Source organism: Symphodus melops, assembly GCF_947650265.1.
Source record: "Symphodus melops genome assembly, chromosome: 10".
NCBI classification, from domain to species: domain Eukaryota; kingdom Metazoa; phylum Chordata; class Actinopteri; order Labriformes; family Labridae; genus Symphodus; species Symphodus melops.
Genome location: NC_136700.1, coordinates 10,534,078 through 10,547,252, shown reverse-complemented (window position 1 = coordinate 10,547,252; position 13,175 = coordinate 10,534,078). Strand labels below are relative to the sequence as shown.

Here is a 13,175-nt window from a genome sequence, read left to right as displayed (position 1 = left end):
GATCAAATTGGTTATAATGATCAAATTGGCTAGGGCACTGATGGCTCATTTCATGTGTGTCAAAAGAATTTGCACTTCATGCAGCCCGTTTTTTTCAAAGGCATAAATGTACATTATGTTGAAATTTTTGTATATCTGTATTTTTTATTTTCTATTCTTTATATTTTGCATACATTTTTAAAATCCTTGTATAATTAGTTTAGACTGTGGTTTCAGAGAGAAATGATTTTTTCGATTCTCCTGTATGTCCAGCACATGTTGAAAAACTGACAATAAAGATGACTTTACAAAACAATTAAAGGCAGGCTTGGTGATTTTTGAGCATTTTCGTGCTCCCTCAAAGGCACACCCCTCACTTACATGGAGGAAATTACCTACCCTGCCTTGAAGTTATATCAGGTCAAATCACAATTAAAAATATACAATGTTTTGATACTATTTCATCTATTTCTATTTAGCCTGGCTAAGTAATTATATTTATTGTAAGGAAACACCGAACAGTGCTTCAAAAAGACAACTCATGGATGTGTGTGAAAGACAAATGGCACCTCGAAGACAGGCATATCGAGCGGGGCACTGCTGACACTGTGAGCGGTCAGTCAGGTCAGTGCGATTGCTGAGAGTCCCTGGTGGGCAGGCATTTGATGGTGCATTCGGTTTCGAGGAACCAGGGGGGCACACAAACCTATCAAGATTCACAAAAAAGTGATAACAGTTACTGAATAATGTCACAGCTGGCTTGGGGGTGGGGATCAAGATCAAGATTGGATTGCTTCCACCAGATTACGTTAAAGTCTCAAGAAAGATTACAGTCTCAGAGCATGTTTATATCAGCGAACTGATTTTGAAAACAAAAGTAAGCCGTATTACACAAGACTACTGAGTAGTTACTTACCCTTTCATACAGTCCACGTCAGGGGCTTTCAGGGCTACTTGCGTGCACGCCTTCCCTGCATAACACTCCCTGCAATCAGTTAACTCATCCTGACCCTCTAAGGGGTTAAAAGAGCCTGGTGGACAGGGCACAGGGTCAGTCGTCCCTTCAGGACAGTAAAAACCAGCCGGGCATTTGAGACAGTCCTTCACACCTAAAGGGAATATGTTGTCATTGTGTAAAAATCATGTGTTTAGTATTCATTCAGATGTCTTTACAATTTATTTCAAAATGATCAATATGGTTTTTCGCAAACTAATCTAATTTACAGTCTCTATGTCAAACATAGTCGTGTTTCTCATCACAGTTCTATTTTTTTTTTTTTATTGCTCACAGCTCCAGCCTGTAATCCACACTTATTTTTTTTTATTGCTAAATTAGATGCTTTCTCTGTTTGTCCCTCTGGCCTCCATCTGTTGCAATTTCTCATCTATATTTTCCAGTTCATCAAGGGAACCAAACAACACTTTGTATAATAACAGACATGTATGATAGCGCTCCATATTAGCGAGACTGAGCTGCAGAGGGACTGTAAGGTTGTTCTCAAACAATAATTGCAGTTCTACATAAGTGACATGGAGGAGCATCATACCTAGAATGCAGTAAAAAAAACACCTATAACTGAGAATATAGATATTACTTATTAAGAAGTGATATTAAAAAAGTAATAGCATGGATTTTTAACTTGCTTATTGCTCCTTGATGAGGGGTGAAGGTGCCTCGAGGACATATAACTTCCTCCAAGGTACCAGCAGGACAGTATCTCCCCCGTGCACACGGCAAGCCTGGTGCAGACGAGCCTGTCAAAAGCCGAATAGTGGACACAGTGCATCCTTAAGTAACATGAACCAGTGTTTCCTCCCCCTACATGTCTGAAGAAACTTACTGTGATGCATAATATGTTAAGTAATTTAGCATTGAATGCTCAATATAGTCAGTGTATTTTGGCAGAGACTTACCTGCAGGACAGAAGCGTCCCTCTCTACATCTCTTGCAAGCTGCCCTACTTGTCTGGCCCAGTTGTTCCCCCGCTGTACCAGCAGGGCAAGGTGACTCGTGAGGGGTGGCCGTGCCCTCTTCGCAGTAATAGCCCTGTGGGCACAGGAACTGGGAGGTGGGTCTCTGGGAGCTGCCTTCCAGACAGTAGAACCCTAGAAAAAAAGGTAATCAGACATAAGTTCAGCAGAAACTGTTTTCTTAAGGAAACATATATAATTAAAACTGTAAGCGGCGATGAAGGGCCCAAAACTTCGCAAACTTCGCCATGGCCCTGCCCTATTAGGTAGAGAGAGATCTTCATGTACATTAACCGCAGTACACTCAGTGACGTTTGGGGGCGCTGTGGAGCCATTTGGCGACACCCATGCACTGAAACGCTTAAACGCGTAAATTTCTTATAAAGCTGAATTTTGGGTGACAATTGGTTAGTTTTTTGTGCACGATAAAGCTTCCAAAAAAGCGATTCAGTATTGTGAAAAACAACTCATTCAGTTCCAATCGAGTCCTCGCTCCGAGGTCGGTGCTCAGGCTTTAAATAATAAGCTAAAGTTTAATGGACAATAGTGCAGAAGAAACTTCCATTTATTTGGTATCTATACAGGTATATACACTGATGTGATTGCACATTATAACATTTGGACTTGAACCTGTGAGAACAATACAGAGGGTTTCCTATTTTAATACTCAACCTGCATGACAGATTGCACAGTCAGTCAGCCTCTGCAGACCTTCTTTAGGGCCAAAAGTCCCTGCAGGGCAGGGTACAGCTGTACCTCCCACACAGTAATAACCTGAGGCATGAAAAACATGTACAGAAACATATGTGGCTTTACACAGTTGGGAAGCAATCTGTAAAATCAATGTCAGCATGCAGTGATAAACAACTTACCTATTGGACAGACCCGGCATGCCAACTCTTCCTTTGTATCTTTGTACGTTCCCGGTCGACAGGTGATCGAGTGACTGGACCTGTAGACTGGCTGGCTCCAGCGGGGGGTCACAGCTTCCCCACACAGCGAAGATGTATCATTACAGCTATGGCAGTGAGTCTGTGCAGGTGTGGAAGACCAACCAGGAGGACAGGGGAGCGGCTGGGACATGCCACTGTCTGGACAGTAACTTCCTATAGGGAGCAAATAACAACTTAAACTACTGTGGAACCACTTTTATCTGAAACTGTTTTAAAACTTCTTAAAAATGAGAGTACTGAGAGCAGATTGGATGAGTAATGTGCCTTTTATTACTGCACTACCTTCTGGACACTGCAGACACTGGATAGTACATGTAGTGGAATAGAAACCTGGGGGACAGTCATTACACACAGTTTGATCTGCGCTGGGCTCCTTGCCAGGCCCACACTGAAAGGCACGAGATGAATAAAGAAAAAAGAGGAGGAAGTAAATGACTGCAATTAGTTCCAACTTTAAGGCCCACCTCTGCAAGCATTTATATGGCAGCAATATGTTTTTCCCTCCCTGATTCAAGATATTTATCGAGGAACATAAACATACAAGCAGCTGCAGTGAGGCCCAGGTATCTCCTATTTTAGGAATGTAACAAAAATGTGTCTTTTTGTTACCTTCAGCGGAAATCCAGACGTGCATATAGAGTCTGCAGGGCATGTCAGACATTGTAAGACTCCCTCAGGAGAATGCTGCCCTGGGGAGCATAAGGAGAGGGCCCCTAAGGTGGGATCGCATTTGAAACCTGCAGGACACAGCCTACAGTCCACTCTGTCTTCAGAACTGATCAGACCAGGAAAACATGGCTGCAGTAGGAAAGACAGTGACAATACATCAGAAGCTGTGACACAGCATCAAGCACACAGTTTGAGGTATGTACGGGTTAAACAAACATGACAAGGGGGGGAAGTGAAGTGAATGACGATATCTAGACATTTTAACTTGTTAAAACAGTGCTTTATAGCTTTAACAGGTCAATAATAGATGAGACACAGGTGGGTGAACCTGATGATTCTACAAAGATGAACATGCTTTTTTTTTCATCTGAAAGACAGTAGGAAGTTTTGGAATCTCTGGGTTTGTATAAGTAAAGGTTTTCACACACAGCTTTCTCTTACCTTGCAGTCAATAATACTCGTTCTCCCTGTGTGGGGGTTGAACGTTCCTTCTGGACATCTACGAGGTGCAGATGCATTGCCAGGACAACTGAAATGCATGTATTTATTATCAATGTTGCAAATATCCTGAGTAAATGCAATTCTCTATTTACTTTTTTTAAGGTTGGATAATGAAATAAGAAGAAAGACATTTTAAAAGTGGTTGAAGACTTACAAATGACCAGACGAACACTCGAAGCAAAGCTGGTGGGAGAAGTATTTTCCTTCTGGACACAGTTTGACGTCGGTCTCTTTACCAAGGGGAAGGTCTGCGCTCCCCTCAAATGAGTCTTAAACACAAATTATAAGATACACGTCTTTCTTTAGTCAGCAAGTCCAACAATTTGAATTTAGATTAATTTAAGCTAGCAAATGTATTTTACACAGCTGTATACCTTTTAACACTTACCATTTATACCTGTGGCAAGTCCAGTGTATGTCAGCAGCAGATAAATCCCCATAGGCCAAAAATAAAACACATGCATTATTTTTCTGAGCAAATCATAACTAAACCTCATTTCCCCGCTGTTGGTTTCTTACGTGTATTTTCATGAATACTCTTTGGTTTAAGCCTGCATGACTGAAAGCTTAAAGGCAGGAAAGTGAGAGGCCTTCAGGCAGAGAGAGTGAAACCGGAGCACGAAATGTGATTCCCATGCGAGCGCCTTCAGTGATAATGGTGTGCCGTGAAGTTCTGTAACTGTACCTTCTACTTTTATAATGCATGAGTGTGTGCTAAAGCTAACCTAGATATTGTCTCAGTTAGTGGATCACTTGAATGATTTATGTTTCTTGTGTAATTCATATGAGGATTACACAAAGACTAAAATATGAAAAAGATGCGAAGTATCAGATGGATTTGTGGATTCATTCGAGTCAGTCTGGAGGCTAAGTTGAATCTTTCATCACTAAATACCTCTCTTGCTTTCAAAGGGTGAGGCTTTTATAATCAATTATTCAATTGGAATGGAAGAAGAATGCTAAACACATCCTCTGCTAAAGTGGGGAGCAAGCTGCAGTGTTGCATGTGCAGAAAAGCACTAACCACATTGTTGTTAAGCAAGGTGCCACATCTTGCATGCAGGTTATTGCTTAGAAAACACTGTTTACTTTAATGTGTGAGTGCCTTTTGGGTATCACAATATCTCAGAAAATGTTTTTTATTTTTTTATTTTCTTGTCATCCGGAAACGTACTTTCTTTGCAGGAAGTCAAGTGCAATGAATGGAAAATTCTGATTTATTTTTACACTGCTCTAAATACAGTTGCAAGCCACATCCTGTTCCCTTAACCTTGAGTTGGAGCATATGTGTGGTATTACAGCAATTCTTTCTGCAGGTGCAAGCCTTCACCAAACCACTGGAGCACAACATATTTGATTGCATGGTTGGCAAGAGGTATCAGAAAAACAAGGAGCAAGCATGATGATCTCGGTTCATTTCACTGTATTCTTTTTCTGGATGACACAAGGTAGAGTATTAACCTTCTGTGAGCGGATTAAATGTGTTAAATGCACCAGGAAAATGCAACTATGCATTCATCTATAGGAGAAAAAAAGAGCACTGACATTCATGTTATGTCTTCTTGTTGCAGAATTTATGACCTGTGTCAATGTTAGGATGCCTGTTGACATCTTAACTACGGCTTTAGGAGACTCTCTTACGTTAAACTGCACCTACAACTGCTCAACTGAATTTGTGCGCGGATGTTGGACAACACCAGAGGAGCCTTTCTGTCTCGGTACTCAAAAATCGTGCACAGTGTCTCTTCGTTTGTCAAATGTGTCCGCTGAAGACCTCGAGAGGAACTACACATGCTATACATACGCAACAGACGATCCACAACTTCTACAAAAAACAGAGCGTATTGTTAAGCTGCAGCTTCAAGGTAGATAAGATTTATAAGTTGATCCACAATTTAAAACATTCCTTTTAAAGTTGTAGGAAAATGTTGAGCTCTGTTTCAAAGGCATGGGTTGATGCCATTTTAAAGTTTGTCTTTCTTATGGTTGGGTGGTTTAGGTCATACACATGGCCCAAACTGGACAGTTACCCTGAAGACTGCAACTGAAAATGGTAAGGACGTTGCATGATCCAAAAAAAACAACGATTAAAATGTTTGTTCAAAATATTCTGCAGTTGTAACGACAGTAAATAAGAAATGTAGCATTATATTCACTTCTATAAAGACTGCTCTAACATTTTTCAGCATCTCTTCCTACAAAGCCAAGACATCCAAGTGAAGGTAGGTTTGCATTAATCAAGAGGATGTTTTTATAACGTGCAAAATGTCTGCAAGTTATATTAAAAAATTGCCAAATGTTGTTTTCTTATTCATAATTATGCACATCTGTTTGTGGACCTGAAAAGCAACCCCCCCCCCCCCCCCCCCCCCCCCCCATGTTAACCAGGATTATCCTGTTGTCTCTACGTTAACAGGAGAGTTTACTGGAATTAAAGTCTTAGCAACAGTAACAGTTGCTGTAGCCACGGTTCTCACTGCATTGGCAGCTTACATGTGTCTGAACCGGAACAGACAGAGCTGGAGTTGTAAAGGTGATAAAAAAAATAATAATTATGAACATACACTTGCTGTGAAAAGTGAAAATCTCTGAATTTAAAAGTCGATATTGATGCATCAAAATTACATTCTGTCTATGTCACATTCAACAGGGCAGCCTATTGTGTCCAGGTCACGGTGAGTACTACTAAAGAATAATTTTGGTAAATGTGTGCTGCTTTCCTTCAACAAAATATACAATTTTAATCTTTTACTTTTTTTTTTTGCTTCTTTATCTATTTACTATATTTCAGCCCACCATTACCCTATCATGCTGCCCGCCCACCAGTAAAGGGTAAACAAAATTATAAATGTACTTTTGAAATGTTATTTACAGAATTGTTTGTTGCCTTGTCATTGATACCTGGCACACTCCCTACAGGGCAACAGTCAACGCAAAGTGAGAGAGTGACTTTGAGGATTCCAACACCAGGTAAGATCATATTTTATATTTGTATATGCAGTAGTATCTCAGAGTTAAAAAAAAAAAAAATATATATATATATATATATATATACATTTCTTTTATGCAGACAATGAGAGTGACACTGAGGTTCCATATGCTGACATAATGATCACTGTGCGAGGCGTTAGTACACCAGAGCTCACTCAGGTTGGCTACCTGACTCCTGGAGATCAAAGAGAGGTAAAGTACAAAACCTAAGACTGAACATGTTTATCCTTCATCTCACTGAATGTCAAATTCATTAGACAATCTATGTTACTCTGTTACTTGAGCAGAAGCCGTAAAGACCAAGTGCATTGTCTTAATCAAAAAAGGTCCCTCTGTTAAAATGATGACTTGTTTGTTGTTTTAGTAGGCTACACAAGTTAAATTTATTATAGACACTTAGATTTGATGCAAAGTTTGGAGCAAGTGCATCAGTGGCTGGTTACAAATGTCAAAATACATTTCAGAATTAAAAAAAAACAACAAATTATTAATAATGACATGTGGGGTGTAATCCAATACAAAAAAAAACCAAAATGTCAAAACAAACTAAAGCCTGTAGACACTTGAAACACCTGGCTTTCAAAAACTGACAATAAACTTTATCAGGTTAAGATTTAGTCTTTAGTTGTAAAATTAGAGTGTATTGGTTAGCACGGCTTTAAATGGGGAGGCAGTAGCTCAGTCCAGAGGGACCGGAGGGTTGCCGGTTCAAGTCCCGATGCAGACCAAAAATATGGAAGTTGGTCTTGTGGAGATGTGCCAGAGCACTGTAGAGGCGCCCTTGAGCAAGGCACCGAACACCCACCAGCTCAGGGGGCGCTTCCAGTCGGGGCAGCCACCGCACTCTGGCCTCTCTTTTCTGTTTGAGCATGCATGACCTAGAGACAATGTGACTGTCAAGTAGGCTATAAATTCATCCCAAAATAAATAAAATGAAATACCTTTTATTTTTGAAAGAAAAGATCTTGTTGTTTTTGTTCATTATTTATTACCGTGCTTCTCCAGCAGCAGTGGGGAGATGGGCAGAGGTCTCAGCTACATGCCTCACGTTCAGCTGACAGACTGCACCTCCCTCACCCCAGAGAGGTCAGCCGTAAGATGAGCACCAACTCTGAGTATGCCGTCATCACGTACACCTGACGTAGAAGGTGGCTGCTGGATGAGAGTAGAAAAAGGAAGACAGCAACGTTGTGTTAATGTGCATTTTTACTGTAATACTTTCAAATAAATATTGTATGTCCTATCTATGTAATGCCATTGTATAATGCTATATCGGCCTGCTGTTTATGTTGCTTTGCTATCAACAATAAACCCAATTTTTCATGTGAGTTTGAGCCTTGTCAGTGTCCGTAGTTAGAACCATCGCATAGAAACGGTTGTCAATGTCAACAAAACACAAGTTGTTGAGTGTAATAATAAGTAAAGGTGGCGACGAACTGCAAGCAATGTAAAAGAAATACGTTCACGTTTTTTTCATACCTTCATTGGCTTGCTTTACACCTTTTATGCGCAGGTAATTTGAGTGTTTTTTATTTTTGTTTTTACGACGACGAAGAACTAGCTGTGACACACACGTGAAAGTTAGCTTAAAAACCTTTTAAACTTCGTGGGGCTAGCTTGCCACTACCTTCTCTTCAGTGTGACATTAGGGAGAAAAATAATAATAGGCAATGTCAGTGCCTTTCTCCAACACTCACCTGCGCGTCCCTCGAGGATTTGGTACTCTCCTGGAGGGACTGGCAAGAGAAGTCCTCCGAGACCAGCCTGAAGACATACCGAAATATGCGGCAAAGTACTTCGATGATCTTCTAAGACAAAGAGAAGGTAAATGAAACTGAATGTAGGGTTAATACGAGACCAGCACATGAGTTGCTGTATTTAAATGTTTTTGTTTGGGTTTTCTTCTCGTAGAAAGTAGAATAGACCCTGCGGAGTGGGCTGCAAATCTAGAAGATAGATTCTACAACAACCATGCATTCAAGGCCACTGGGGTACAAAATCAACCTGCTGTTAAGTCTCTGAAAACTTGTAAATCTCAACTCTGTTTATCAATGTGTTATTTACATTTTCATACCCTTGTTTATTTGATTTTTTTTCTCCAAATAGGCCAGTCTTGAGAAAGGACTAGAGAAGACCCTTTCCAAGTGAGTCTGATCTTTGTTGCTATATCAACAGCCAGGAGGATCAACAGGAGAAAGAGAGAGGATGAATATGAGGGAAAGAATAGCAACAAGTCCATAGTTGTTGAGAAAATAAAACACTACATATTGTTATGATAATAACTTAACATCTGATTCTGAGTCATTGTTTGAGATACTTTTTTTCCCCAGCATATAACTGACACTATTATCCATGACATGTGGACATATGTGCATCATGAACAGTGTTGTTTTTGAAATGTCTGAAAGATAATCATTACTAATTTACATAAGTCATGTGTTAAGTTTCTGTTTCAAAAGAAAAAAATACAATCGATTAAAATAACTTTTAAAAAAAACTGAAGTCCATGCTTCAACTTTTGAAAAAATTCAAATCAATTCAAAAGACAGTTTTTCAGTAGAAGCCTGGATCTGGCACAGGCTGTCAGCTCAGTGTCGATGAAAGGTTTCAGGTCACAGCGGCAAGGGTGAGAAAAAGAGAGCAGGATTGAAAGAAGCTCTGCAAGAATCTGACAGAAGGTTCACAGAGGAGTGAATATCACTATTACCGCTTAAAGTTTGTCTTTGCCATTCTGCACATTTCTCAGCATAACATTTGTTTTGATGTACTTTTTTTAGAGAGACATCATATGAGTCTCGAACTGAAGATGAATCAAGTCATTCAGCAGATGTTTCACTTCTTTCCATCACGCAACCAAACGTCTCTAAAGAGACCGGTTCGACTGAAAACACAGAAGAAGAAGAATGTGATACTACAGAGAAAGACGTGCTTTCAACAGAAAAAGAAGAGGAATCAGTCAACATGCTCCGAGCTGAAGACATTCAGCAGGATGAACTGAGTGGGCTTGAGGAGGAGGAGGAGGCCCCAACAATAGCCACATTTGATATAGTTGACAGGGCAGCCGACGAACAAGATAGCAGCTCTCTTCCAGACCAAGATGCACATCCGTCTGAGTTAAATCCCCCGGACTTGTTAGCTTTCAGAGGGATTTCAAATGTGGATGTTTGCGCTCAGGAGTTGGGAAGAGCAGAAGATGAGCGAGGTGATAAAAACCAAACTGCAGTTGAAGATGAGAAGACTGGTGATTTAGAGGTTGAGGAAAGCGCTCAGGTTGAACATTCAGTGGAGGTTTTCCCATGTTCAGGGTTAGCTGATGTGGATGTGTGTGCTACAGAGCTTGAAGAAACAATGGGCAGATCAGTGGAAGGAGACACTGCCGGAGATAATACACGTTTTGTTGAAGAAGGTAGCTCAATATCTGAGCCTGTTGAGCAATCATTGTCTAAATCTATCGCCCCTGAGGGCAATCAAGAAAAAGCAGACGATCAAGCAGAAATACCAAAAGAGGAAGGGGGGGATAGTGGGGATTCTTCTGGGGGGATACATGAAAGTTTAGCTCATGTAGAGGGGGGGTTAGACAGTCATACTTCACCAAATGTGGATTCCTTGGTTGAGATAAGCTTTGAAGATGTTCCAGAAGCTCAGCAGACTAAAGAGGATGGGGAGGAAAGGCCCCAGGAAGAGGATTCACTTGAGGTCTTACAGACTGAAATATTAGAAATGCAACGCGAGGAAGATTGTGAGGTTACTGCTGTGGTAACAAACCAAAATATACCCGCTACACCAGTGGGCCACTCTGAGAAAGAGGAAACAGGAAGTCAGCGTGAGACATCTGATATAACAGAGGAGGAGAACATTAAGACAAATGACCCCAATTTAGATAGAGGTGATGATGATGACGAAGATGGAGAAAGAGGTAAAAACATCTCGCCCCTTCGGCTAACCCCGGAGGGGGATGAAGAGAACCTCGAGGGTGAAACCGATCATAGAAATGAAGATAATGAGCGGAGAAGTGAAGGTGAATTGCACAAGAATGTGGAGACGGGAAAACATACGGAGAGGTCACATGTCCTCGTTGTTGAAGACGATGAGACAAGAGTTATTCTTGGAGAGGGCAAAGAGGACGTACAAACAGGGGGTTACAGTAAAGTGACGAAGAACATTAACGACAGAAGTTTGGGAAATCTATCATCACAAGTGACACGGTCAAATACGTCGTCTCCTGTACTTGACATGGAGAGTCAAACTTTAGAAACAAGCGCTCAACTTCTACACGAGGGGAACAAGGAGAGTCAGAGAAGACTTGTAGAGAGCCGGCAAGAGGATACAGCGGAAGGAAAAGAGGTCACGATAAAAGAGGAAACATCACACGCAGAGGAACTCGTAGAAGAAGGAATGAAGGGAGTTTGTGTCGAAGAGAAGAGTGACGCCACGTGTAAAGATGGAGGAAGCAGCCCTATTCAAAGTGCAGAACGGCTCCCTGATGACCAGCAAGGAGAGGAAAGGCGGCTCGGGTCTGAAAAGGACGCCACAGAGCTTGAAGGCAACAGTAGTGACAAGGTACAGTGTGGCGCTCTTTCTGTCTACCGTACACTCTTCTGAACAACACAACACATTGTATGTCATACATTTTTTAAAGGTTTTACCTCTTATAGAGCAACATTTTTTAGGGAGCGAAACAACAGTCCACCTCTTTTGGGCCCCAAGTTGTATAATTTGCCTATGAAAAAATCTGTTAAAAACACCACTCTTCCTCCATTTTTTATCAGCAGGCTGAGAGTAGAAATGTTCAGTTTCAGACAGAGGTGTCTTTAGCTGAGCTATAGTCGGCTTTGCTCCCATTCCTGCCTCAGGTAGCCTATATAAATAAACCTTTCAAGGGCAGCTCTGATCAACAGGGGCCCTTTTTTTTCTTCCCCACCTGGACTCTCTTGGGGTAGGTGATTGAGAACATCTCCAAAAGACCTCATTTTCTGCAGGACATACACAGTGTCTGCTCTGCTAAACCTTTCAAGGGCAGCCCGAGGGTCATAATCAAAAGCGCCTGAACAGTTTCCGTCTTGTTAGTTCGCCAGCGGGCAGTGTTTCTGTTAATATACACGGCTGAGCAAAGACGCGTGCTCCGCTGCATGCTCATAAAACTCTTAACACTTTGTTAGTGCTGGGATCCACACTCCTCTTCGCGTCGCCGCAGCCTCCACAGATTGAAACCAGATTCACTAATCCATCATCATCAAAGACAGACGGAACAATTTGTCTTGCGAATTGGGGCCTTTAACATTTTCACCACGCTGTCACAGTTACTACCCCCCCCCCCCCCCCCCCCCCCCCCCCCACCTGATGTGTCTGGACCATCAGGGCTCCAAACACGCGGAGAGGGAGTGTAGGAAGGGGTTACTAAGAATGTTACCATGGTAACCTCTCACCATCCTGCTCTCTCTTAGTGTCGTCATGGAATTAATAGGAGATGGTGATGCTGATAGTTGCTATGCACCCTCTGTATCAGTCCTCTACCTTAAATAGCAGTTTGTAACTGACTGATTTCATCGAAAAACAGCACTTTTGTGTTCATGCTCTCGTTTCTGAGCAGAAAGGATTCCAGCGAGAACAAAGCTACAACAAAACATGGGCCAGCTATTCTACCAGTGGACTCAGCTGTAGTGTTTCAGAAGCCTTTCACTTCCTTTTTTATACTATTTATTTCAACTATTAACAAGTGTTACACCCAACACATCGGAGGACTCTTTCTTTTCAGATGAATAGATCACAGGGACACAATTTCAGTGATGTTTGTGTTTAAATTAGTGTTTAAGATACACTTATCATTCAGCTGAAGCCAGCATAGCTGATTGCATTGCGTGTAATTACCATACACAGCGGTTGACGTCGTAAGCGAAGTGTGTGGCAGAAGTGTAGAGCACATCTGTCGAGGGGCAAAACCAGTTGCCATTTGTTCGGGTTTCGCAAAAGTGCAGGAGAGTGTCGGTGTCAGAGATGTAAGTCGGTTAAACTGACGTTCTGTGTTTTCTCTCCCTCTCCGTCTTGTCTCTGTGGCTGGCAGAGGAGCGTGGGCGGCCGTACCAGCTGGGATCAGAGGGATGGAGAGGGCTG

At 41.6% G+C, this 13,175-nt stretch overlaps 4 protein-coding genes across 6 annotated transcripts in view; 3 read left to right on the top strand and 1 right to left on the bottom strand.

Annotated features, from left to right (window-relative positions):
- The window catches only part of LOC306829996 (uncharacterized protein), a gene marked incomplete at its 3' end in the record, with an annotated part of 30,026 nt that extends 21,865 nt beyond the window's left edge, over nt 1-8,161 (bottom strand). Inside the window, exons 1-11 of the mRNA XM_079353213.1 lie at nt 8,057-8,161; nt 4,228-4,342; nt 4,014-4,101; nt 3,513-3,701; nt 3,186-3,291; nt 2,823-3,056; nt 2,623-2,724; nt 1,894-2,085; nt 1,624-1,734; nt 896-1,088; nt 549-685 (exon numbers count right to left, since the gene is read on the bottom strand). Of these exons, the coding sequence (XP_079209339.1) occupies nt 549-685; nt 896-1,088; nt 1,624-1,734; nt 1,894-2,085; nt 2,623-2,724; nt 2,823-3,033 (946 nt within the window). The 5' untranslated portion in view covers nt 3,034-3,056; nt 3,186-3,291; nt 3,513-3,701; ... (1 more) ...; nt 4,228-4,342; nt 8,057-8,161. The remainder of the gene's footprint in view (nt 1-548; nt 686-895; nt 1,089-1,623; nt 1,735-1,893; nt 2,086-2,622; nt 2,725-2,822; nt 3,057-3,185; nt 3,292-3,512; nt 3,702-4,013; nt 4,102-4,227; nt 4,343-8,056) is intronic.
- LOC306830191 (uncharacterized protein) lies at nt 5,463-8,722 on the top strand. Of its 2 annotated transcripts, none has more exons than XM_079353497.1 (10): nt 5,463-5,521; nt 5,645-5,938; nt 6,073-6,126; nt 6,260-6,295; nt 6,490-6,606; nt 6,724-6,748; nt 6,865-6,905; nt 6,993-7,043; nt 7,144-7,256; nt 8,073-8,722. In XM_079353497.1, exons 1-10 carry the CDS (start codon nt 5,473-5,475, stop codon nt 8,202-8,204), a joined length of 912 nt encoding a protein of 303 aa, XP_079209623.1. In that variant the 5' UTR covers nt 5,463-5,472; the 3' UTR covers nt 8,205-8,722. The 2 variants fall into 2 exon arrangements, with proteins under 2 accessions (XP_079209623.1, XP_079209622.1); XM_079353496.1 differs by having other exon boundaries at nt 8,070-8,722.
- An 8-nt stretch (nt 8,723-8,730) lies between these two features.
- Nucleotides 8,731-9,322, top strand: LOC306830192 (sperm surface protein Sp17-like). The gene is made up of 3 exons (XM_079353498.1): nt 8,731-8,888; nt 8,976-9,055; nt 9,171-9,322. The coding sequence occupies exons 1-3, from the start codon at nt 8,735-8,737 to the stop codon at nt 9,210-9,212; spliced, it is 276 nt and encodes a 91-aa protein (XP_079209624.1). The 5' UTR covers nt 8,731-8,734; the 3' UTR covers nt 9,213-9,322.
- A 1,549-nt stretch (nt 9,323-10,871) lies between these two features.
- nrgnb (neurogranin (protein kinase C substrate, RC3) b) overlaps nt 10,872-13,175 on the top strand; it is a 5,609-nt gene continuing 3,305 nt past the window's right edge. Inside the window, exon 1 of one of the 2 annotated variants that reach the window (XM_079353764.1) lies at nt 10,872-11,624. In XM_079353764.1, the coding sequence (XP_079209890.1) occupies nt 11,298-11,624 (327 nt within the window). In that variant the 5' untranslated portion in view covers nt 10,872-11,297. The remainder of the gene's footprint in view (nt 11,625-13,175) is intronic. The other variant, XM_079353765.1, reaches the window with a different exon arrangement.